Source organism: Leucopleurus acutus (assembly GCF_964270905.1).
Source record: "Leucopleurus acutus genome assembly, chromosome: 18".
NCBI lineage: Eukaryota > Metazoa > Chordata > Mammalia > Artiodactyla > Delphinidae > Leucopleurus > Leucopleurus acutus.
The window spans coordinates 3,943,870-3,968,872 of record NC_139160.1 but is presented as its reverse complement, the minus strand read 5'-3'; the positions used below and the strand labels follow the sequence as shown (position 1 = coordinate 3,968,872).

Below are 25,003 nucleotides of genomic sequence, written 5' to 3'. Positions count from 1 at the left end.
TGCCCTGTTGTTTCATTTCCTAACGTAGCTAAGCCCTCCCCAGGGGGGCCGTGCCGTTTTAAGCAGCAGCAGCTGCCCGGAAGTGGTGAAGTTAAGTCAAATCCCCAAATCTGGTCCGGCCGCCAAAGCTGCGAGCAGAGGACGTGCCTCCAGACCGGGCGTTTACGAAGGGCTCCAGGTGCCGCTTTCCCGCCCCAGGGCCTCCGGGTTCGGCCCACGTTCAGAACGTGGGACTCCGTGGTTCAAAGTCAGGGACTCGGCACTCCCCTTCCTCGGCTGAGATTCGGGGCCCCTCACGTGCAGAGAGCCGCCTGCGCCTAGCACTGGCTGGATAAGGAAGGAAAACCTGTCAGTGTAAGGAAGGCCGTTTCCTTGAAATGTTTGGAGTTCTGTTCACTTAAAACCCATGTCCATGGACACCTGAGGCTGATCGTGACAACTGTCTGGGCTTCAGGGCTTGGTTTCAGAAATTTCTACTGAGATTTGCAGGAAGAGTGTCTCCGTGCCCCTGCTCCCCTCCAACGGCCGTCTTCCTCAGCAGCCTCGGGGGCCCTCCCTCTCCCCACTGGGTTACTCATCGGCTCAGATTCCGGAGCGACAGGTGTGCGCCCTCGTTGGGATGATGTGCTATAAATTCACTCAAAAGGCAAAATGTGCTCTGAGCTCCCAAGAGAACAAGCGTGGGTTCTAATTTAAGCAGGTGCCCAGGTCCAGGGGTCTGGAGGCCGGGAAATGAGTTCTGAGAGCCTGACCAAGGCGGGCAGGGCCCCAGCGGCTCCACCATTGCCCTGACCTGCAGGCTCCCCTGTCGTCAGAAAGAGGCAGATAGAACAGACACTTAGAATCTACGCGAATCGCTACGTTTCTTTAGTTATAGAGGAAGGGGTTTCTGGCATCCATATCTGAATCTGGGGAGAAGGAGGGAGGGCGGGGGTCTGGGTGGGTGCCCGCTGCCACCATGCACCAAGCGTGGGAACAGCCATGCAGCAGGTCTGAGTGTGGGGCGCCCGGGCAGCAAGGGTGCAGGGACCGTGGGGACCCCGACGGGCCCGCCCTGCTGGGAATGTGACTGAGGTTCCAATAATCGTTCTCAGGTTTACCACCCAGATATCTATGTTGTGATTTCACTGCAATCAGGACGTTTATGCCAACTTCATACAAACAAAGGGGGGAATCAAAGCAAGCTGGCAGCTTGCCTCCAGTGAGGTTTACAGGCTGACCACGGACCGAATCTGTGCGTTGACAACACAGGAAGTCGGCGTGCCCACTGCAGCCCCACCAGGTGGGTTTCTCATGCACCGTGAAACCCACTCTGTCTTCTCCCAGAACCGCTGGGACTGACGTTGAAATACTGGTGAAGCATAATGTTTTTAATTTCACACCTCACAGGGCACAGTTGAATGCTTCGGAACAGCGTAAACAAAAGTCAGGCCAAGCACTGCGGATGGACGAGTGGGAAGGGGGAAGGTGGCTTCCCCTGCGGCCTGTGTCCAGGTTTCTGAGGGCATCGAGAACTAACAAACGGGTGGGCTAAGGCCACGGGATGTGTTTCCGGTGTTCTGGCCACTGACACCCGTGTCTTCTGACAAGCACGTGTTGACACTGGGTGCAGCAGACCATCTCTTTCGGAGGCTCCACCGGGAGACCGCGTCTTACTTCTTCCTGGATTTCTGTTTGGTGGTGTCGTAGGCGCGGACTATTTCTTCCTGAGTCACGGCCCCGTGCTCCTCTTGCGAGAAGGCATACCCATCTGGAAGAAGAGCACAGCGGGGCTGGTTAGGGGGACCAGGAGAGGCTGCTCGGGGGCGGCAGCCGAGCTTCTGCACACTGGCCTCCGCAGCCTTGGATGGGGGTCCAGAGACCCGTGACCCCCTTGAAGGGGCGGGTGGCCAAGAGTGGGCAGAGGCCGGGTGGTTCTGTGCTGATGGGATGGGCAGGGCTCGGGGCTGGCCTCCCATTTCTGCCTGTGAAGCATAATCAGTGGGTCACTGGTCCACGGCTGCGCTTTCCCACCACCAGTCGAGGGGAAAGGCAAAGTCATCCTGCGCCGGAAATGTCCCAATCTGCCCGAAGCTGCAGGCCAGTCGGTAATTTATGAAGCTGTAAACATGCCAGGTAGGTAAATAGGCACATGCTAACGGTAAAGGCTGGCAAAGTGCACACAGTGCTGGGAGCTTGCCTCACTGAAATTGCATGGATTTGGACCATAATACATTGCAGCGGGTTTACTTTTGGGTAAATAAAGAAAAAGATCACTAGATAAAGTCAAGAGGAATTTAATGATTGGCCCAGTGGCTACATAAAGACTGGTTTTTACAGTCAGTTCCAGTAATGATGCTGGTGACGATAGCAGACAGTTATCGAATGCTCCGTGTCTCAGGCACTGTTGTATGTATTACGCACACATAGCTCAGTTCTTCCTCCCAACAGCCCTGTGAAATGGGTGAGAGTTCTTCCCGTGTCACAGGTGGGGAAACTGAGGCACAAGGTGATGTCATGACTTGCTCAAGGGCCGGCGCTCTCCTGCAGCTCCGTCCTGAGGTTCTGAGTTGGGGTTGGCATTCACAGCCCAAGGCAGGGCTGTCCCTCCTAACTGGCCCTTCCCACAGGAGGGACATTTGCAGGAGTCCCTCTCTGCTGGCCGACCCTTCTGGGTCAGGGGTACGGAAACGTCCCGCAGCTGGATTAGACCTTCTGAGCAAAAGACGTCACAGGCACCAGCATGCCTTTTGTCTGCATATTTATGACTGTTACTGGAGCTGTTAGTTCGTCATATCCTTTAAAGGAGAAGAAAAGAGAAATCTTGCCCATGTATCGTCCTGGATTCCTCTTTTTAAAATTTTTAGTTTTATTGATATATTGGAGTATAGCTGATTAACAATGTTGTGTTAATTTCAGGTGTACAGCAAAGTGATACAGTTATACATGTACCTATTCTTTTTCAAATTCTTTTCCCATGTAGGTTATTACAGAGTATTGAGCAGAGTTCCCTGTGCTATGTCCTTGTTGGTTATCTATTTTAAATATAGCAGTGTGTACATGTCAGTCCCTAACTCCTAATCTATCCCTACACCCCCTCACCCCCGGTTCCATAAGTTCACTCTCTAAGTCTGTGATTCTGTTTTGTAAATAAGGTCATTTGTACCAGTTTTTGAGATCCTGCATATAAGTGATATCATGTGATATTTGCCTTTCTTTGGCTGACTTACTTCACTTGGTATGATAATCTCCAGGTCCATCCATGTTGCTGCAAATGGCATTATTTCATTCTTTTTAATGGCCTTGTAATATTCCATTGTGTATATGTACCACATTTTCTTTATCCGTTCATCTGTCAGTGGACATTTAGGTTGCTTCCATGACCTGGCTATTGTAAACAGCGCTGCAATGAACATTGGGGTGCATGTATCCTTTCAAACCATGTTTTTCTCCAGATATTATGCCCAGGAGTGGGATTGCTGGATCATAGGGTAGCTCTGTTTTTAGCTTCTTAAGGAACCTCCACACTGTTCTCCATAGTGGCTGCACCAACTTACATTCCCACCGACAGTGTACAAGGGTTCCCTTTTCTCCATAGCCTCTCCAGCATTTCTCGTTTGCAGACTTTTTTCATGATGGCCATTCTGACTGGTATGAGGTGATATCTCATTGTAGTTTTGATTTGCATTTCTCTAATTACGTTGAGCATTTTCTCATGTGCCTCTTGGAAATGTGTATGTCTTCTTTCAAGAAATGCCTATTTAGGTCTTCTACCCATTTTCTGATTGGGTTGCTTGTTTTTTGATATTGAGCCATATGAGCTGTTTGTAAATTTTGGAGATTAATCCCTTGTCGGTTGCATCATTTGCAAGTATTTCTCCCATTCTGATGGTTGTCTTTTCGTTTTGTTTGAGGTTTCCTTTGCTGTCAAAAGCTTTTGAGTTTAATTAGGTCCCGTTGGTTTATTTTCGTTTTTATTTCCATTACTCTAGGAGATGTATCAAAAAAGATACTGATGGGGCTTCCCTGGTGGCGCAGTGGTTGAGAGTCCGCCTGCCGATGCAGGGGACACGGGTTCGTGCCCCGGTCCGGGAAGATCCCACATGCTGTGGAGTGGCTGGGCCCGTGAGCCGTGGCCACTGAGCCTGCGCGTCCAGAGCCTGTGCTCTGCAACAGGAGAGGCCACAACAGTGAGAGGCCCGTGTACAGCAAAAAAAAAAAAAAACCAAAAAACGTGATGTGATTTATATTAAAGAGTGTTCTGCCTATGTTTTCCTCTAAGAAGTTTATGGTATCTGGTCTTATATTTAGCTCTTTAATCCATTTTGAGTTTATTTTTGTGTATGGTGTTAAAAAATGTTCTAATTTTTTTTTTTTTTTTGCATGTAGCTGTCCAGTTTTCCCAGTACCATTTATTGAAGAGACTGTCTTCTCTATTGTGTAGTCTTGCCTCCTTTGTCATAGATTAATTGACCATAGATGTGTGGGTTTATTTCTGGGCTTTCTATCCTGTTCCATTGATCTATATTTCTATCTCTGTGCTAATACCACACTCTTTTGATGATTGTAGCTTTGTAGTATAGTCTGAAGTCAGGGAGCCTGATCCCTCCAGCTCTGTTTTTCTTAAGATTGCTTCGGCTATTTGGGGTCTTTTGTGTCTCCATAGAAATTTTAAGACTTTTTTGTTCTAGTTCTGTGCAAAATGCCACTGGTAATTTGATGGAGGTTGCACTGAATCTGTAGATTGCCTTGGGTAGTATAGTCGTTTTGACAATATTGATTCTCCCAATCCAAGAACATGGTATATCTTTCCATCTGTTTGTGTCATCTTCGATTTCTTTCTTCTTACAGTTTTTGGAGTACAGGTCTTTTGCCTCCTTAGGTAGGTTTACTTTTGGCATTTTATTCTTTTTGATGTGATGGTAAATGGGATTGTTTCTTTAATTTCTCTTGCAAACTTTACTAAATTCATTGATGAACTCTAGTAATTTTCTGGTTGCATCTTTAGGGTTTTCTATATGTATTGGGTTTGCCAAAAAATTCGTTTGGGTCTTTCCATAGAATGTTATTGAAAACACCCAAACGAAGTTTTTGGCCAACCCAATGGTATCATGTCATCTGCAAACAGTGACAGTTTTACTTCTTTTCCAATTTGGATTACCTTCATTTCCTTTTCTTCTCTGATTGCCACGGCTAGGACTTCCAAAACTATGTTGAATAAAAGTGGTGAGACTGGACATCCATGGCTTGTTCCTGATCTTAGAGGAAATGCTTTCACCTTTTCACCATTGAGTATGATGTTAGCTGTGGGTTTGTCGTATATGGCCTTTATTATGTTGAGGTAGGTTCCCTCTTTGCCCACTTTCTGGAGAGTTTTTATCATAAATGGGTGCTGAATTTTGTCAGAAGACTTTTCTGCATCTATTGAGATGATCGTATGGTTTTTATTCTTCAATTTATTGATGTGATGTATCACACTGATTGATTTGTGGGTAATGAAAAATCCTTGCATCCCTGGGATAAATCCCACTTGATCATAGTGTATGATCCTTTTAATGCATTGTTGGATTCGGATTGCTAGTAGTTTGTTGAGGATTTTTGTGTATGTGATATTGGCCTGTAATTTTCTTGTTTTGTGGTATCTTTATCAGGTTTTGGTATCAGGGTGATGGTGGCCTCATAGAATGAGTTCGGGAGTTTTCATTCCTCTGCAATTTTGGAATAGTTTCAGAAGAATAGGTATTGACTCTTTTCTAAATGTTTGATAGGATTCACCTGTGAAGCCATATGGTCCTCAACTTTTGTTTGGGAGTTTTTTTAATTACAGTTTCAATTTCAGTACTTGTGATTGGTCTGTTCATATTTTCTATTTCTTCCTGGTTCAGTCTCGGGAGATTGTACCTTTCCAAGAATTTGCCCATTTCTTCCAGGTTGTCCATTTTATTGGCATACAGTTGCTTGTCGTAGTCTTATGATCCTTTGTATTTCTGTGGTGCCTGTTGTAACTTCTTTTTCCTTTCTGATTTTTATTGATTTGAGCCCTCTCCCTCTTCTTCTTGATGGGTCTAAAGGTTTATCAATTTTATCTTTTCAAAGAACCAGCTTTTAGTTTCATTGATCTTTTCTATTGTTTTTTTGGCTCCTTTTTTTTTTGGTGGTATGTGGGCCTCTCACTGCTGTGGCCTCTCCGGTTGCAGAGCACAGGCTCTGGACGCACAAGCTCAGCAGCCATGGCTCACGGGCCCAGCCGCACTGTGGCATGCGGGATCTTCCCGGACCGGGGCACGAACCCGTGTCCCCTTTGTCTCCATTTCATTTATTTCTGTTCTGATAATTTTTTTCCTTCTGCTAACTTTGGGTTTTTGTTTGTTCTTTCTCTAGTTGCTTTAGGTATAAGGTTAGGTTGTTTATTTGAGATTTTTCTTGTTTCCTGAGGGAAGATTGTAATTGCAATAAACTTCCCACTTAGGACTGCCTTTGCCGTGTCCCATAGGTTTTGGATCATTGTGCTTTCATTTTCATTTGTCTCTAGGTATTTTTTGATTTCCTCTTTTGTTTCTTCAGTGATCCATTGGTTGTTTAGTAGTATATTATTTAGCCTCCACGTGTTTGTGTTTTTTATAGTTTTTTTCCCTGTAGTTTATTTCTAATCTCATAGTGGTGTGGTCGGAAAAGATGCTTGATATGATTTCAGTTTTCTTAAATTTACTGAGGCTTGCTTTGTGGCCCAGCATGTGATCAGTCCTGGAGAATGTTCCATGTGCACTTGAGAATAATGTGTATTCTGCTGCTTTTGGATGGAATGCTCTATAAATATCAATTAAGTCCATCTGGTCTAATGTGTCATTTAAGGCCTGTTTCCTTTTTGACTTTCTGTCTGATCTGTTCATTGATGAATGTGGGGTGCTAAAGTCCCCCGCTATTACTACGCTATTACTGTGTTACTATTGATTTCTCCTTTTATGGCTGTTAGTATTTGCCTTGTATGTTGAGGTGCTCCTATGTTGGGTGCATATATATTTACAATTGTTACATCTTCTTCTTGGATCGATCCCTTGATCATTATGTAGTGTCCTTCCTTGTCTCTTGTAACATTCTTTAAAGTCTATTTTGTCTGATATGAGTATTGCTCCTCCAGCTTTCTTTTGATTTCCACTTGCACGGAACGTCTTTTTCCATCCCCTCGCTTTCAGTCTGTATGTGTCTCTAGGTCTGAAGTGGGCTTCCTGTAGACAGCATATGTACGGGTCTTGTTTTTGTATCCATTCACCCAGCCTGTGTCTTTTGGTGGGAGCGTTTAATCCATTGACCTTTAAGGTAATTATCGATATGTATGTTCTTACTGCCATTTTGTTAATTGTTTTGGATTTGTTTTTGTAGGTCTTTTTTCTTCCCTTCCTCTTTTGTTCTCTTGTGATTTGATGACTCACTTTAGTGTTGTGTTTGGATTCCTTTTCCTTTTGTGTGTGTGTATCTATTGTAGGTTTTTGGTTTGCAGTTACCATGAGGTTTTGATATAGCAGTCTGTATATAAACAAGATTGTTTTAAATTGCTGGTCTTTTAATTTCAAATGCATTTCCAATATCCTGCATTTGTGCTCTCCTCTTCTCATGACTGCTGGTTTTGATATCATATTTGTGTGCGGACAATTTCTTACCTCTACTGTATGTTTGCCTTTACTGGTGAGCTGTTCTGTTCATAATTTTCTTGTTTCTAGTTGTGGCCTTTTCTTTGCTGCCTAGAGAAGTTCCTTTAGCATTTGTTGCAAAGCTGGCCTGGTGGTGCTGCATTCTCTTAGCTTTTACTTGTCTGTAAAGCTTTTGATTTCTCTATCAAATCTGAATGAGAGCCTTGCTGGGTAGAGTATTTTTGGTTGTAGTTTCTTGCCTTTGATCACTTTAAATACATCATGCCACTCCCTTCTGGCCTGCAGAGTTTCTGTTGAGAAATCAGCTTATAACCTTAGGGGAGGAGAGTTCCCTTGTACATTACTTGTTGCTTTTCTCTTACTGCTTTTTTTCCTTTGTCTTTCTTTTTGTCAGTTTGTGTCTTGGCATGTTCCTCCTTGGGTTTATTGTCCCTAGGACTCTCTGTGCTTCCTGGACTTGGGTGACTGTTTCCTTTCCCATGTTAGGGAAGTTTTCAGCTATTTGCTCTTCAAATATTTTCTCAGGTTCAGCACTTTCACTCCTGTGGGAGAACTTGTGGTATAATTATTTTCCAGTTTGTGGGTTGCCTATCCGGCGGGTATGGTATTTGATTTTATCAAGATTGCTTCCCTCCTACTGTCTCGTTGTGGTGGCTTCTTTGCTTTTGGATGTAGGGCGTCTTTTTTGGTAGGTTGCAGCATTTTTTGGTTGATGTTGTCCAGCAGTTGGTTGTGATTTTGGTGTTTCTATAAGAAGAGGTGAGCTCATGTCCTCCTACTCTGCCATCTTGTTACCCTTCATCCTGGATTCTTACTTTACTCAGACATTTGGCTTAAAAAAGGAAAATTTCTGGACTATAAAGACATACAGTAGCACTGTCTAAAAAAGTCCTTGTGGGATGGAGGAGAGGAAGTGACTTACTGCTCTGATCACACTGTAAACCAAGTCTCCATCTCCCTCAGGGCTGGCTGGCCAGCTCTTCCCGAGAGCATGCCTTTCAGCCTGAGAGGACCCCGGGGCTCAGGAGGGCCACCCTGGGAGGCAGGAGGTGTGGGCTGAGCTGCAGAGGTGGCCTGGGAGCCACTGAGGACACGGCTGGGCAGCAGGGAGCAGGTGGGAGTGAAAGCAGAGTGAGAACACAGGTGCCCCCATGGGGCGTCGGTCGAGCTGCTCACCTGCATTTCTAACAAGACCAAACCCACAACCCAAAGGCCCCACCCCGGGACAGCAGCCCTAGGGCAGCGTGAGCCCCTCCAGCCGGTGCAGGCAGGTGGCTCATCCTGCCCTGAGTGGCCCTGGCGCTCCTGGGCTTCCTCCCGGCCCACTGCTTCCTACAAGGAGGCTGTGCTGGGTCTCCCAGCCTCAGGGGCTTCCTGGGATCTGAAGAGGAAATGCCTCCTCTCACCTCTGAGCTGTGGGGCGGAGGTGACGGTGGACGAGGAAGCCTTCTGAAACCTGTGTGGCTGTGGGCACTGCAGCCCTGGTGTCCAGGCCCCAGCATGCTCTTTGTGCTGTGGGCACTGCAGCCCTGGTGTCCAGGCCCCAGCGTGCTCTTTGTGCTGTGTCTTGGCTGCCACGATGTACCAGACCAGCTGCCTCTCCCTGGGCCATTTCAGGGCAAATCGAGCAAATAGCACTGTCTCCTCCAGCAGTAAGGCTGGGCTCTGGACAGCGTCCACCTTCCAGTCTCCTGAAGGGGATGTTTCTGGGCATGTCGGTTGTTTCCCGAGCTGGCCCCAGAGCTGTCCTCGGATCCCCCACGCTGCTGGGTGGTGGGCCTGCCACCCAGGGGGACGCTTCCCTGCAGAAGGGCCCTGACCCCGAGAGATGGGGACACCGTGTAGCTCTTCCCTCCCCAGGGAGGTAGGTGACCGCGGGCCTCTCTGTCCCTCGCTGGCATCCCCCTGCCCTGCTTTCAAGGTAGAGCCGAGGCGCCAGTGAGAAGCGCTCGTTCCAACCCTCGCTTGGCTGTGACTTGGACACAGAACCGGGGCCCTTTAAGCTCTCCGTCTTCTTGGTTTACTTTTCTGTAAAATGAATGGGCTGGACTGGGCCAGGCCCAGGTCCTTCCAGCTCTTATCCACCACATGGGCGCCAGCATGGTCCCTTGGCTGGTGACGCCCAGGCCACAGAGCCCTCCTGTGGTTGGGACTAACTCTACACTTGGCGCCCGGAGAGGAGGCCTCTGCTCCAGGCCAGGGACGGAGGAGCCTATCTTGACAGTCAGCCCAAACAGAGCAATTACTACCTGCCTTTTAATGTGTTTTTTTGTGGGTGGGGTGGGGGGCAGGGGAAGGAATGAAGGGGACTTGCTGAGACGTAAAGATGAACATTGTTTGGGACTGTCCTTTTGGGGAAAGCATCTGGAATTGTCTACCCCTGTTCAAGCAGAAGGGGCAGCAGCCCTGTCTTTATTTATTCGTTGTTTTCCACTCAGATCCACCTGTACCTTCAGGAAGCCAGCTGCAGTGCTCTCCGCAGCTCCTGTTTGTGTCATGGGTACAAGGGCCGTCCAGTGGGATAACTAACTCAGCCCCTCTGGAGTGGGAAGGGTTTCTAGGCATCTGTCCTAAGGGACAGCAGAGGGAAGCTTCTGGTTCGATAGCAAATCTCTTCTCCCAGGGTCAGCAGAGTGCCCAGAGGTCACTACCAGAGGGCTTCTCCACCAGCTCCCCTGGGTGCCTCCACCATCATGTTTCCAAAATGGGCACCAGGATGTTCTTAGTCTCTACTGAGCTTAAGTGGACTTTGAATTTAAGAAAGAAAAGAGGACTTCCCTGGTGGCGCAGTGGTTGAGAGTCCGCCTGCTGATGCAGGGGACACGGGTTCGTGCCCCGGTCCAGGAAGATCCCACATGCTGCGGAGTGGCTGGGCCCGTGAGCCATGGCCACTGAGCCTGCGCATCCAGGGGAAAAAAAAAAAAAGAAAGGAGAGTGGCCTGATAGGGTGGTCCTGGGAGCATGGGAGTCTCTGACATTCAGATAAATATTTTCCTCTTAGAAACAAAGCCTGATAGGGGTTAGAGCAGGACAGCAGGGACCATAATCACCCAGCCAGCCTCCGCCTTCCCAGCCTGACAAAGAAACACCATCCCTTCACTAGCTCCTGCCTGAGGGACGTTTAACTGCCATTATTTGCATCCAAACTCAGAGGGAGCCCCTGGCTCTTAGCATTTCCCACAGTCATTCATCTTCAGGAAGTCCTGACAGCCAGGAAGGAATGATGGGGGCCTGGAGAAAGCACTCAATGGACCACACCTTCCTAAATGCTCAGCCGTGGCCAGGATCCGGGGATAGAATTCGGGTAGGTGGAAGGGCAGGTTGCATTTCTTATTTGTTTTGTCTTCCTCTGGTAGAACACTTGGTGAAGTCCATAAAATCATGTCATTTTTTTTTTCATTATTTTGGAATAAAACTTCCCTGAAATAGCGTTTTTTTGAATCGGAGCTCTCATAACATCTTAATGAAAGTAGCTATTTCCTGTCTGGGAAAAGACTCCTAATAGCACTTGGGAAATTGGGAACACTGTGTGGATGGTAAGGAAATTAGACCGTGTAGGAAACAATGAGCTCGGTTGCTAGTACTGTGTGCGGGTGGTCCATCAGAACAAGTGCTCCAAGACTAGGGCTTTTCCTTCCGGTTTCCTGGGAAGACTGAGGCCGGAGACAAGCAGAGGCCAGGAGCCCCTCCCGATGCTTGATGGCCCTCTCTGGTGGTCCGTGACTGAAACACCCTGGTATCCATTAGGGTCCTACTCCTAGTCGCTGAGTGCCTTTAAAATGTGGTGTGATTTTAGCAGCTTGCCTATTTTTTGTATTTGTTCATCAGAATTTTGGTTTGGTCCTTCAAAATACTGAGCGTTCATAAAACGTTTTGTAGTCGTTTTAAGACCCTTTATGGCACTCCCACGAAAGCTCTCGCGCCGCCTTTGCTCTCAGTGTCTGTTCTTTCCCTGGTCGGACGCTGCATGGCACGAGCCCTGCGTTTGGGGAACCAGTACTCATGTTCTCTGTGCCCATCACCGTGAACCCTCACAGGCTGTGTAAGATGCAGATGATTCTGTTTTTCTCCTCAGAGGAGAAAACAGACGTTTAGAGAAATATGTAAGTGGCCTAAAGTTATTCAATTTGTGGCAGAAAAGACAAGTAATACCTAACATTTGGACTCCACGCTGTCAGGCTCTGTTCCAGGCACTTTATGTGTACAATCTCAGTGAACCCTCCCAGTAACCCCAGGGAGGTTCTCACGCCATCTGTTCTACAGGTGTAGGGACAGAGGGGTTAACTTACCTAAGGTCACAAAGTGGCAGAGCTGGGACGGGACTGCAGGCAGCCCGGCTCTGAGGTGGAGCCCTGGACCTTGTGGCTGGGACCCTGCCACCCAGCCTCCTCTGGACTCAACCTCTCTCGAGGATCAGAGGCCGTGGCTGGGGTCCGGGGCCCGGGCTCTGCGGGGCCACTTAGTGTGCCGACCTGAGGCTCTTGGCCAGGTGTCTTGGGGCAGAGAAGCCTCAGAGAATGCGGGGCATGTGGGCCCTGCTGGGAGCTACTGCAGCCCCTTCTCCCACGGGGATGTCCAGGCGGGGGCGGTCACCGACGGCCATGACGTCCCACCTGTTCCTTTCCTTCCCTCTGTTGAGAAAGTCTGCAAAGATGTGTTCACCGTGGGGGGATGGAGCTCAGCTGAGCCGGGCAGAGGTCCTCCAGTACCTGTCCTAAGGGTGCAGTGAGGCTTCACTTTCTACCCCTTGTTTCCGGCTCAACTCAGGGAGAGAAAGGAGAGCAGAAGTGGGGCGTCAGTTGAAGAGATGGGAGTGCAGGCGGGGACGAGGCAGGAACCAGGGCCTCAGCTGGGGAAGGGAGGCTGCCTGCGCAGGGGCCCCTGCACTCGGCTGCAGCACCCTCGCCTGCCCGGCAGCCCAGGGGCTGGATTGCAGGTGAGCCCATCCCCTCCTCGAGCTCCATCTGGCGTTTCCCCGCCCCCCACCCCCACCCTGCTCCTCTGGGCTCTGACGCATCCCCACAGACCCTGCTTGGCAGAAACGGGGCCTGGCCTCCAGCTGCAGGGGTGGCGTGGGGCACAGCCTTCCTGGGAAGACCACAGAGACTTTTCCCCAGTGATTGCCATTGTTGTGATTACTATGCCAGTAGCGTAGGGCTACTTTGGGGGGAACCATGTAAAAGGAGCGTCACTTCAATCTTAGAAAGAATCTGATGGGGAGGCTGCCACAGGAGCTGAACCACATCAGATCTGAAGCTTACGGGTCGTGTCATTCAGACATTTGACTGGATCCCGGGGAATCGCCTACCCACCGGGTGTACCTGCCTGGGGCCAGATACACCATTTCCACTTCTGGGTGTAGAGCCTGGCAGTGGTCCGCACCACGTGCCGGCGGGCTACTCACGTGGCACTGACTGCTGGAGGGAACTGCCCCGGAAGTGGGTGGGCGGCGTCTTCCTGCCCAGCCTCTTGAGCAGCCGGTCTCGCTCGTTGGTCCTGGGGGCACATCACACATGGTCAGTCCCCGGCCACGAGGACACCTCTCGAAGGTGCTCAGAGAAAGAATGGCTTCAGGTCGTAACACGAAACAGACCGGGAAAAGGCTGCCCCACGGCAAGGAGAACGTCCCGTTTCGCCAACTGCCCCTCTATTTACAGCAGATGCTGCCTGGACGCCTCGAGAGCGGCTCCCTCCTTTGAAAACCCGCTCTGTGCGCACCCCGTCCCTACGCGACCCTCGGAGCCCCGCCTGCCTCCTGACGGAAGGGGACCAGGGCCCCTGCCTCCGGGGCAAGGAGTGAGCTGTTGCTCCGGTGAACGGAAAGCTTCCATTCCACCTGCCCCCCAGGCCTGGAGCCTCGCCTGGGTGCCCCAGGACCCGGCCAGAGACAGTTGCCTCTACAGAACCTGATGCTTATTTTGAACCACAATGAAAACCAAGGTCAGTTTTCTTTGAAAACACAAGGATTAGGCGTGTTTCCTGCCTCTCGTGAAATGGTCCCTCCTCCAAGGCTGCCGCTGCTCTGGGGCAACACGGAGGTTCTCCCTAGAGGACAGCTGGGCTTTACGACCAACCAAAGGTGGGGGGGTTGGGAAATGCTCGAGAATGGCCCCGATCTCCTGCTGCCGGGGTGTTACTGGGCTTGCCCCCAACAGACTGCGGTGTACGGCACGCTCTGTAACGGCTGAACTGTACCCCTCCAGACTGCACCTGCAGGAGCCCTACCCATCCATGGTCTCAGGATGGGGCTGGATTACAAGACGAGGCCTTTAAAGGTCACATGAGGTCATCGGGGTGGTCCTAATCCAAGCTAACTGGGGTCCTTATGAGGAGAGGGGATTAAGACACACACACTGCGGGACGGCCATGTGAGAACACAGGGAGAAGACGGCCTTCACCTGCAAGCAGAGGAGGGAGCCCTCGGAAGGAACCAGGCCTGGAACACCTTTGCTCCGGGACTTCTGACCTCCAGAACCCTGGGAAAATACACCTCTGTTGTTTCAACCACCTGCTGTGCAGCACTTTGCCAGGGCAACGCGTACATCCCCAGTCTGCTGTCTGTGGGAACTTGAGGGCGCGGAAGTTGGAAGAGCTGCAGTTGCTTGTGGTCCAAAACCCCTCCCCCCAGCCCATCCAGGCCTGAGCCCAGGGTCCACTTCACGCTCCCCCAAGGGCCTTTGCAGGGGGAGCAGGGCCTGGCTACTCTCAACAGTCCTATGAGCTGAAGTTCACTGTGCTCTTGGGTTTCTGCAAGAGAGCAGTTTCTGATCATCTTGGCTGAAAGAACAAGGTTTAATTCATCACCAGCTCAGGGCAAGCCCCAGCCTACCCCCATTGGGAAGATGTCTGATGGCTGATGAGAACACACACTTTTTCTGTCCCCTCACACTGCCTCTCCCTTCCCTCTCATCTTTCCTTCCAGGGGCCACCTTAACTGCCCTGGGCCACAGGGATGAGCAGATGCGCGGCCCTCGTGTGGCCGCCTGACGTCCGCAGCGCCCGTGCTGGCTGCTCTCAGCTGTGTGACCTCCCTGTGTGACCAGCACTGGCCACGGTTCCTGCACAGAAGGCACTGCCAGGCAGCTCCGAGCCCAGCTGAGAAGGGCTCCCTGAGGCCCTCCCCGCTGGGACCCTGGTGAGATGAAGGCATATCTCCCAGGAACTGAGGGGCCAGACTGGGCGCTCCACCCCGCCTCTCCTGGACCCTCCGACGTTTCAGGTCCAGAAGGTCCTCCTAGCGCTGGGGCTCGTGAGAACCTCACAGAGCCACGGACGGGAAGGGCTCTCTGCAATCATGCATCCTGGTCTCTAGCTGGGCGGCTGAGGAAACAGCCTCAGCCTCGCCAAAGGGCACTGTGCTGGGCAGACGTCTCTAATTTCCGCGTGGGACGGCGTATGCGTTTCTCTTTTTTATAATGAAATATTCAAACACAGAAACTAGCGCAGAGAACATCCACCAACCCGCTCAGCTTTAGCCAACGACAGCACCACCCTTTGGCCCTGCTGTGTCCTGCAGCCCTTCCTCCCATGTGGGGAGGGGGACATGGGGCCAAGGAGACATGTCCACCAAGAGCCCACACCTGCCCCCAGCCCAAGTACGCGAGACCTTAGAAGTCCCTGTCCAGTAACGCCAAGCTGGCATCCAAGGCCAACCTGACCCCCTCGCTAGCTCCGTCTCCCTAGAAGTAGACCACACAGCCAGGGTCCATGCTCTGAGGCCTGGGGGGTGGCCAGAGGGTGGTTGTAGCGTGGGACGTGTGGACTGGGCTGTCCACACGCGAGTGCAGGTCCCCTGGTGGCGCAGGACAGAGCTGGGGTGGGGGTAGGGGTACACAGGGCAGCTACCTCTTCCCTGTGTTAATCACCGTCTCCAGAGAATCCGGGCATCGCAAGGCACTGTGGTCTTCACCCACGTGCGTTAATCAAGGTACATGGCTATTACAACTTGCACACACTCAGACATAGCCTCCACTTGCACTCTTGTACCATGTCCTGCGAGTGTTGGAAAAGCTGAAGCTAGAAAGGGGTATAACATTTGCCATTTATAGCATTCTATTATCTATAGATGGTTTGAAAGCCATCCACTCACAAAGACATAGGAAAAAGTGAAGAAACACAATCAGATATTTGCTTTGGTTAATTCTGGTTAATGAGAAGAAAAGAAAAAAGGAGTACAGATTAGCACAGGGAAATGAGATTTGGGTTTATAAACAAGAGAACTCTTGACAAAATACTACAAACCGAATTCAGCAGTATAATGAAAGGATTACACAACCTTACCAGATGGGATTTAGCCCAGCAATGCAAGGGTGATTCAACATACAAAAAGCAATTAATATAATACGCCACACTTACAGAATGAAGGAAGAATATCAGTGATCATCTAAATTAACGCAGAAAGATCATCTGACAAAAGCCAACACGCTTTCATAATAAAAATACTCAGCAAACTAAGACGGGAAGGGAAGTTCCTCCACATAACAGAGCATTTGTGAAAAACCCACAACTGACAACATACTCAACGGTGAACGACTGAAAACTCCATGATCAAGACAAGGATGCCTGCTTTTACCACTGCTACTAAAGGAATTTACTGGAAGTGCCAACTAAAGCAGTTAGGCAAGATTCCAACAGTCTTTTTTTTTTTTTTTTTGCAGAAACAATCCTATGATTCATAGGGAATTACAAGGGGCCCCAGATAGCCAAAATAATCCTGGAAAAGGAACACCACAGTTATAGGACTTATACTAACTTATTTCAAGATTTAATATAAAACTACAGTAATGAAAATAGTGTGGTACTGGCATCAGGATACACATATAAATCACTGTAATGTAGTTAAGAGTCATATGTCTATGGTCAGCTGACTTTGGGCTAGGGTACCCAGGCCATAAGGAGAGGAAAGTCTGTTCAGCATATGGGTCTGGAGTAACTGGATTTCCACACTCAAAAGAATGAGGTTGACCCCTTACCTGCAATCACATACGAAAAGTAGCTCAAAATGGATCAAAGACCCAAAATATAAGAGCTCAATGTTTACAACCTTGAATTTGGCGATGTTTCTTAGCTATGACACTCAAAGCATAGGCAACAAAAGGAAAAAATAGATAAATCGGACTTCATCAGAAACCTTTGTGAATCAAGACATTATCAAGAAAGTGAACAAACCACCTAATCAAAAAATGGGCAGTAAAGCAATTATACGCCAATAAAGATGTTAAAAGAAAAATGGGCAGAGCACCTAAACAGACATTTCTCCAAAGAAGACAGATGCCCAAAAAGCACATGAAAAGATGCTCAACATCGCTAATTATTAGGGAAATACAAATCAAAACCACAATGAGATTTCACCTCACACTGGTCAGAATGGCCCTCATCAAAAAATCTAGAAACAATACATGCTGGAGAGGGTGTGGAGAAAAGGGAACCGTCCTATACTGCCAGTAGGAATGTAAATTTGTACAACCATTATGGAGGGCAGTATGGAGGTTCCTTAAAAAACTAAATATAGAACTACCACTTGATCTAGCAATCCCACTCCTGGGCATATATCTGAAGAAAACCATAATTCGAAAAGATACATACACACCAGTGTTCACTGCAGCAATGTTTACAGTAGCCAAGACATGGAAGCAACCTAAGTGTCCATAGACAGAGGAAGGGATTATGATTGGTACATATACACAGTGGAATATACTCAGTCATAAAAGAGGAACGAAATAATGCCATTTGCAGCAACATGGATGGACCTGGAGTTACCATGCTAAGTGAAGTAAGTCAGAGAAAGACAAATATCATATGCTATCACTTATATGTATGTGGAATCTAATAAAAATGATACAAATGAACTTATTTACAAAACAGAAACAGACTCACAGATCTCGAAATCAAACTTATGGTTACTAAGGGGAAACATGGGGGGAGGTGATAGGAGCTGGGGATTGACATATACACACTACTATAGATAAAACAGGTAACTATCAAGGACTTACTGGTATGGCACAGGGAACTCAATATTCTGTAATAACCTATATGGGAAAAGAATCTGAAAACGAATGGATATGTATATATGTACAACTGATTCACTTTGCTGTACACCTGTAACTAAAACGCTGTAAATCAACTACCCTCCAATAAAAATTTTTTAAAAAGGGAAAAGACAACCATAAAATGAAAGTATTTACAAATCATATAGCTGGTAAGGGTCTAGAGTCCAGAACATATCAATAATCCCAACAACTCAACGGCATAAAGACGGACAAACCAAATCAAAAACAGGCAAAGGAATTGGATACATTATCCGAAGAAGAAACACAACGGCCAACAAGCACATGAAAAGATACTCAACATCATTAGTCATTAGGGAAATGCGGGTCAAAACCACAAAGAAATAGCACTTAACATCTACTAGGATGGGCTATAAGTGAAACAAGAACAGATAATAACAGGTGCTGGAGAGGATGTGGAGAAACTGGAACCCTAGCACATTACTGGTGGGTCTGTAAGATGGTGCAGCCATTGTTCTTCACTAACTTCAACATGGAATTACTGTCTCACCTAGCAATTCCACTCCTAGGTCACATTAGCCAAAAGAACTGAAAATGGACTCAGACACTTGTACACCAATATCGAGAGCAGCATTATTCACAAAAGCCAAAAGATGAAAACAATCCAGACATCAACTGCTGAATGGATAAACAAAGTGTGGTCTGTCCATACGATGGAAAATTATTCAGCCACAAAAAGGAACAGAGTATGACACATGCACAACACGGAAAAGCCTTGAGAACCTCATGGTGAGTGAAAGAAGCCAACGCCGTAGGCTGCGTCTTGCACGGTTCCATTCATATGAAATGTCTGGAACAGGCAAATCACAGAGAACGAGCATTGGTTCCCGGGGAGCGCAGGGCATCCCGGGGGTGCTCAAAGCATCCGAGGTTTCCTTTCAGGGAGACGAAAATGTTCTGGAACTAGACGGGTGACGATCGCACATCATCATGAAGGTACTAAACGCCACTGAACTGTACTCTTTAAAACGGTAAATCTTATACACAGGATGGATAAACAACAAGGTCCTACTCGAGCACAGGGAACTACATTCAGTATCCTGATAAACCATGATGGAAAAGACTGAAAAAGAATGTATATATATGTGTAACTGAATCACTTTGCCGTTCAGCAGAATTTAACACAACATTGTAAATCAGCTATACTTCAATAAAAAAAATAAAAAAATAAAAACAGGAGAAGGAATGGGTCCTGAATTGGAGGTAAATTCCCTCCCATCACCTGAATGGTTGGTGACGATGTCATCTTCATGGTTTATTTCTCCGACGGTGGGGGTGGAGTTCAGTGCTTGCTTTGACCTTTTTCCATCCCAGCTTAGGCATGGGTGCTGCCTGAGATCTGTCCCCCCATATGGAAGGTGCAGGTGAACACCAGTGATAGTGGTGAAAGCCCATCTCACACAGCCCCTTAAGGCAGGCTCTGCTGAGAAGCCAGCGCCTCTCCAGGGAGGTGGTTGGTGCACTCCTGTCTCAAAGAACAAGCAGCGTCAGGAAGGAGCAGAGAGCTGGCAAGCGTTACTCGCGAGAATAATACACTCTTACGTCCGCGTTTCTGTCAGGAGGCTGTTCCTGCTAAAATCACACACGCGTAACTGGCACAGAGCAGAACGTGGAGAATAGAGCAAATAATTACAAATCTGTTTTTTGGTCTTGTCAGCAGTTACAGCTGGTAGGAATCACAGCTGACACCACAAAGCAGCCAAAAGCAAATAGGTATTTTTAGAAACTTACTGTTAAATGATGGCTGGATGGTCTTCAAAACATAAATCTGACAGGTTCCTCAAGATAAAAGCGAATCAAAGTCCCCGTTCCTTCAGGTAGGGCCAGACACCTACCAGGCTATCAGACTGCTGAAATTCTAACCCACTTTTTTTTCTTTAATTATTTATTTAATTTTATTTTTGGCTGCATTGGGTCTTCGTTGCTGCGTGTGGGCTTTCTCTAGTTGCGAGGAGCGGGGGCTACTCTTCGTTGCGGTGCGCGGGCTTCTCATGGCAGAGCACGGGCTCTCGGCGCGTGGGCTTCAGCAGTTGTGGCACGTGGGCTCAGTAGTGGCTCTCGGGCTCTAGAGCGCAGGCTCCGTAGCTGTGGCGCACGGGCTTAGCTGCTCCGCGGCATGTGGGGTCTTCCCGGACCAGGGCTCGAACCCGTGTCCCCTGCATTGGCAGGCGGACTCTCAACCACTGCGCCACCAGGGGAGCCCCCTAACCCACTTGTAAAGGTCCCTAGGGAATGAGGCTTCATAGCCTCAGTTGGTAACTTATGTCACTCATTATAATCTGAGCATTAGGAAATGAGAAGCTTTGGGCTCAGTCATATCCCAGACCTGCCCGGGCCTCTGTAGGAGGGGGAGCCCCCCAGTTATGTAGTGAGGGGGACAGCAAGAATAAACCAAATCAGAGTAGCTTTTCCAGCCTAAGATTCCAGTAAGACAGGTGTTCTGCCCTGGGGGCAGCAGCCCGTCGTAAATTCTATTCGGTTGGATGGTAGTAAATTATTCTCCCCCTGAGCTACCTCTGAGGCACTGGGGGGCATACGGGAGATGCCACCCTGGGCCCCTGAACCTTCAGGAACCGCAGAGAGCAGGCGGGGAGGAGTCCCTGTGAGCGGAGATTCCCGGAAACACCAACACAGCTCTGCGTGTCCCTCTGGAGGACTCGTCCTCAGGCAGGGACCAGGTCTTAGGCCTTCTCTGCGTTTTCACAGTGTCCGCCTGGCTGAGAACAGGGCACACGGTTACATACACAAAACCGCACTTGTGCTCTGCACGGCTGGTTTGGACCATGACTCACTATCTTATTCCTGTGTGACTCCATCAGTGGATCCTGCACCGTGTGTCTGTGTCTGTCCACACTGCCCAGCACTGAGCTCAGGACAGCAGTTTCCCAACAGTAGCTGAGAAAATTCCTCTTTACCAGAGAAATGCTTCCTTAAAAAATGACAGAACAGGGCTTCCCTGGTGGCACAGTGGTTGAGAGTCCGCCTGCCGATGTAGGGGACACGGGTTCGTGACCCGGTCCGGGAAGATCCCACGTGCCGCGGAGCGGCTGGGCCCGTGAGCCATGGCCGCTGAGCCTGCGTGTCCGGAGCCTGTGCTCCTCAACGGGAGAGGCCACAACAGTGAGAGGCCTGCATACCACACACACACAAAAAAGACAGAACAGGGACATCATCCTCATTCTCTTCGAGAGGAGGGAAGCCCCCTCCAAATTCTGGACAAGAATTAAAACAGCTCCATGGCCTTTACAGAGACAAGATGTTGTATTTAGTTAAGAAAAGAATTCAGATTGCATAGAACAGTTGGAGGACAGTCTGGCTGAGGACAGGACAGCATTCAAGGTTAACTAATTTAATACAAATCCCATTCCCAAAGTAAAAAGGTAGATTCCTGTAGTCCTTCCTGGCCTCAAGTCGACTATCAAAACTGGGAACTGGAGGCAAGAAAGCCCTGTCTTAGCACAGTGATTTTCTTCTCTTCTAGACAAGGCTTTGGAAAGTGGGGTAAGGGGACCATGCTGGGTGTTGGAAGAAATCTCATTCTCGTACAGTGTGGACTGGGTGATTTCCTACCAAAAAGAAGACCGAGGAGTGGTAGTACCAAACTAGGCAGTGAGTCTGACAGGGGAAGCAGCAGACCTGCAGCCTCAGAAATAGGTGGGATCTGTCTGTTGACAACCATCCCTGGCTCAGAACAGAGGTGGTGTGTATGAGGTAACTGTGCTGATTGATGGGACTGCCCAGGAAGACTAACAAAAAGAGAGGCAGGGGACAATGAAAAGATCCAAAAGCAAAGATAGATACACGTAATCCTTTTCCGCTGTGCCTGCTAGTGATGTGGTAATGTAAGTAAACCAGTGAGCAGTGAGGTTAGGAGGAAAGTCCAAAAAAAATAGAAGGTAGTAGCCACCAACTACACTGTCCTCTCATCTGAAACAGCAACTTAGGTAAAACTGGCAAAATGGCTTCTCCTGAAAATTAGAACTGCATTACTATAATCTATATACTTTTAAAAGGTTAAAAACAAAACAAAACAAAACAAAATTCCTGTCCGGAGAGACTTCTGCTTCCACGATGGAGTAGATGTATTTTCTCTCTTCCTCCTGTTAAGTACAGCTGACAACCCTGGACTCTACATGTAAAACAAATATAAAGGTGAAGATGGAGAACTGGAAAGGTGGAGATAGGAAGGAAGACCAGCTATGAACCTTGGAGCACGAGAAACCCGAGTTTTCTTTTGGCTCGTAGATTCCAGACTTGGAGCAGGAATGCCTGGCAACCCAGAAATGCCCGGGGGCGCAGCCAAAAAAGCCCAGGAAGAAAGCCCTCTTCTCTTCAGCCAAAGGAGCAGGAAAGCGGCGGCCTCGTCAGACAGAAAACTTTCAGACCATGATCACTCTACTCCAGCCAAACACCCCAGAAAAAAACTGTGGCTCCACTCCGGTCCAGCCAGCAGAGACCAAGTGGGCAGCCCAGATGTCCACCCTCACAAGGCTGCTACATGGTGCTCCAGAGCCCCTACTGAGGTGGTGACAGAGGAGGCCAAATAGGAACCTGGGACTTTCATCCCTGCCAGCTGATAATGAGGCCTCTGGTACCCTGTGGCATCAGCAGAGATGTCAGGAGATGCATGGGGAGAATGGACTTCTGTCCTTCCTCTCCTCACTGGAGCGGTATCAGAAGAGGCCTAAGGGAGAATCAGGACTTTCAGCCTTCCTCAGTAGTGACAAGGCCACACCCATACCTCTGACCCCTCCCCACCCCCTGCAGTGTCAGTGGAGACCACGTGAAGAGCAGGAATTCTCACCCCCTCTCTGCAGGCATCAGCACAGACCGAGTAGGGGATCTGGATGACCTCTACCTAGCAGGAGAGAGCCTGCCGTAAAATCCAGGGTCACATAACATAACACCCAAATGTCCAGGTTCTACGTGAAAGCTGTTACACCAAGAACCAAGAAGACCTAAAACTGAATGTAAAGAAAAATCAGTAGACGGCCAACGTCAAGATAACAGATACGGTGGAATAATCTGGCCAAGACTTTAAAAACAGCCACGATAAAAATGCTTCAGTGAGCAATTACGAACATGCTGAAAGCAAATGGAAAAAAAGAGGAAAGGCTCAGCAGAGAAACAGAAGGTGTAAGAAGAACCAGTTGTAAATTTTGGAACTCAAACATACAATAACGGAAGTTGAAAGCTTAGTGGATGGGCTATCTTGATGGCAGGGTAGAGGGGACAAAGGAAATAATCAGTAAACTGGAAGACAGAACAGTAGCAATGATCCAATCTGAGTAACAGAAACAAAACAGCCTGAAGGAAAAATGAGCAGAGTCTCAGGGACCTGTGGGAATATAACAGGCAATATAACATTCACGTCTTCAGAGTCCCAGAGGAGAGGAGAAAGAGGACGGGGCTGGAAAAGCACTCCAAGTACTAAAGGGTGAAAACTTCCCAAATTTGGTGACTGAGAGCTAATCCTACAGATTCAAGAAGCCACATGAATCCTAACTAGGATAAATCCAGGCCAAGACAGCTTGTAATTAAACGTCCGAAAACTAAAGACAAAGAAAAGGTCTTAAAAGCAGCCAAAGAGAAATGACCCTTTACCTATAGTGGAAAACCAGTTTGAAGGACAATGGATTTCTCATCAGAAATCACCGAGGCCAGAAGTGGCATAATATTTGTCAAGGGCTGAAGGAAAACCGTCAACTCAGTGAAAAATATCTCTCAGGAATGAAGAAGACAGCAAGACACTCTCAGATGGAAAGAACAGAGAGAGTCTGTCACCATCAAAACCACCCCATAGGGCTTCCCTATAGGGAAGGTGGCGCAGTGGTTGAGAATCTGCCTGCCGATGCAGGGGACACGGGTTCGAGCCCTGGTCTGGGAAGATCCCACGTGCCGCGGAGCAACTAGGCCCGTGAGCCACAACTACTGAGCCTGCGCGTCTGGAGCCTGTGCCTCGCAACGAGAGAGGCCACGATAGTGAAAGGCCCATGCACCGCGATGAAGAGTGGCCCCCGCTTGCCGCAACCAGAGAAAACCCTCACACAAAACGAAGACCCAACACAGCCAAAAATAAATAAATAAATAATCCTTAAAAAACAAAACAAAACACCCTATAAGAATTTCTAAAGGAAGTTCTAAAAACAAAAAGGGAATAATAAAAGAAGGAGTTTTTGGAACATCAGGAAAGAAGAAAGAACATGGTAAGTGAAACTATGGGTAAATACAATGGGCTTTCCCTTTCCTCTTGAATTCTCCAAATTAAGTCTGACTAGTTAAAGCAAAAATTACATACTGTCTGATGTGGGTCTAAATATGTGTAGAGAAAATATTTAAGAAAATTATAAATGTGGGTGGGTTAAGAGCTATAACAGGAGGTAAGGTTTCTGTATTTCATTCAAATTGGTAATATGACAGCACCAGTACACTGTGATTAGTTATGTATATATAATATAATGCCTAGAACAACCAGTAAAAAAGCTGTGTTATGAGACACACTAAAAAACACAACAGATAAGTAAAAACAGAATCCTAAGAAATGTGCACATAACACACGAAAAGGAAGAAAAAAGAAAACAGAAATGAAAAACAGAACAGAAAACAAAAGATAAAATGGTTAACTAAGCCCCAACATATTAATAATACATTAAATATAAATGCTTTAAATATACCAATTAAAAGACACAGCCTGACAGAGTGGATCACAAAACATGACCCAGCAATGTGCTATGCTACAAGATATGTCTACAAGAAACTCACTTCAAATATATTGCTATAGGAAGACGGAAAATAAAAGGATGGAAAAAGATACATCACATGAACATTAACCAAAGAAAAGCAGGAGTAACTATATTAACATCAGATAAAGTAGACTTCAGAGCAAGGAAAAATTACCAGACAGTGAAAGACATTATGTAATAACAAAAAGGTCAGTCTACCCAGAACACACAGCAATCCTAAATGTCTATGCACCAAGCAACAGAGCTGCAAAATGTGTGAAGCCAAAACTGATAAAACTGAAAGAAAGAAATTCACAATTATAGGTGAATCAGTCAGTATTCCTCTCAACGGTTGATAGTACAGATAAGCAAGGAACAAAAAAAATCACATGATCACATCAGGTGATACAAATTAAAACCACAGAGAGCTATTATTACAGAACTATCACAGTGGTTAACATGAAAAAAAATTAGTGACAATACCAGATGCCTGCAAGGATCTGGAAAGCTGGATCACTCAGACATTACTGGTGGAGATGTAAAGTGGTCTGACCACTAACTAGTTCCTTAAAAACGCCAAACATAC

At 47.9% G+C, this 25,003-nt stretch overlaps 1 protein-coding gene across 1 annotated transcript in view; it reads right to left on the bottom strand.

Annotated features, from left to right (window-relative positions):
- Window positions 1-1,025: 1,025 nt before the first annotated feature.
- Window positions 1,026-25,003, bottom strand: part of ATP8A2 (ATPase phospholipid transporting 8A2) — a 526,430-nt gene continuing 502,452 nt past the window's right edge. Inside the window, exons 36-37 of the mRNA XM_082859361.1 lie at window positions 13,033-13,124; window positions 1,026-1,750 (exon numbers count right to left, since the gene is read on the bottom strand). Coding sequence (XP_082715487.1) covers window positions 1,653-1,750; window positions 13,033-13,124 — 190 coding nt within the window. The 3' untranslated portion in view covers window positions 1,026-1,652. The remainder of the gene's footprint in view (window positions 1,751-13,032; window positions 13,125-25,003) is intronic.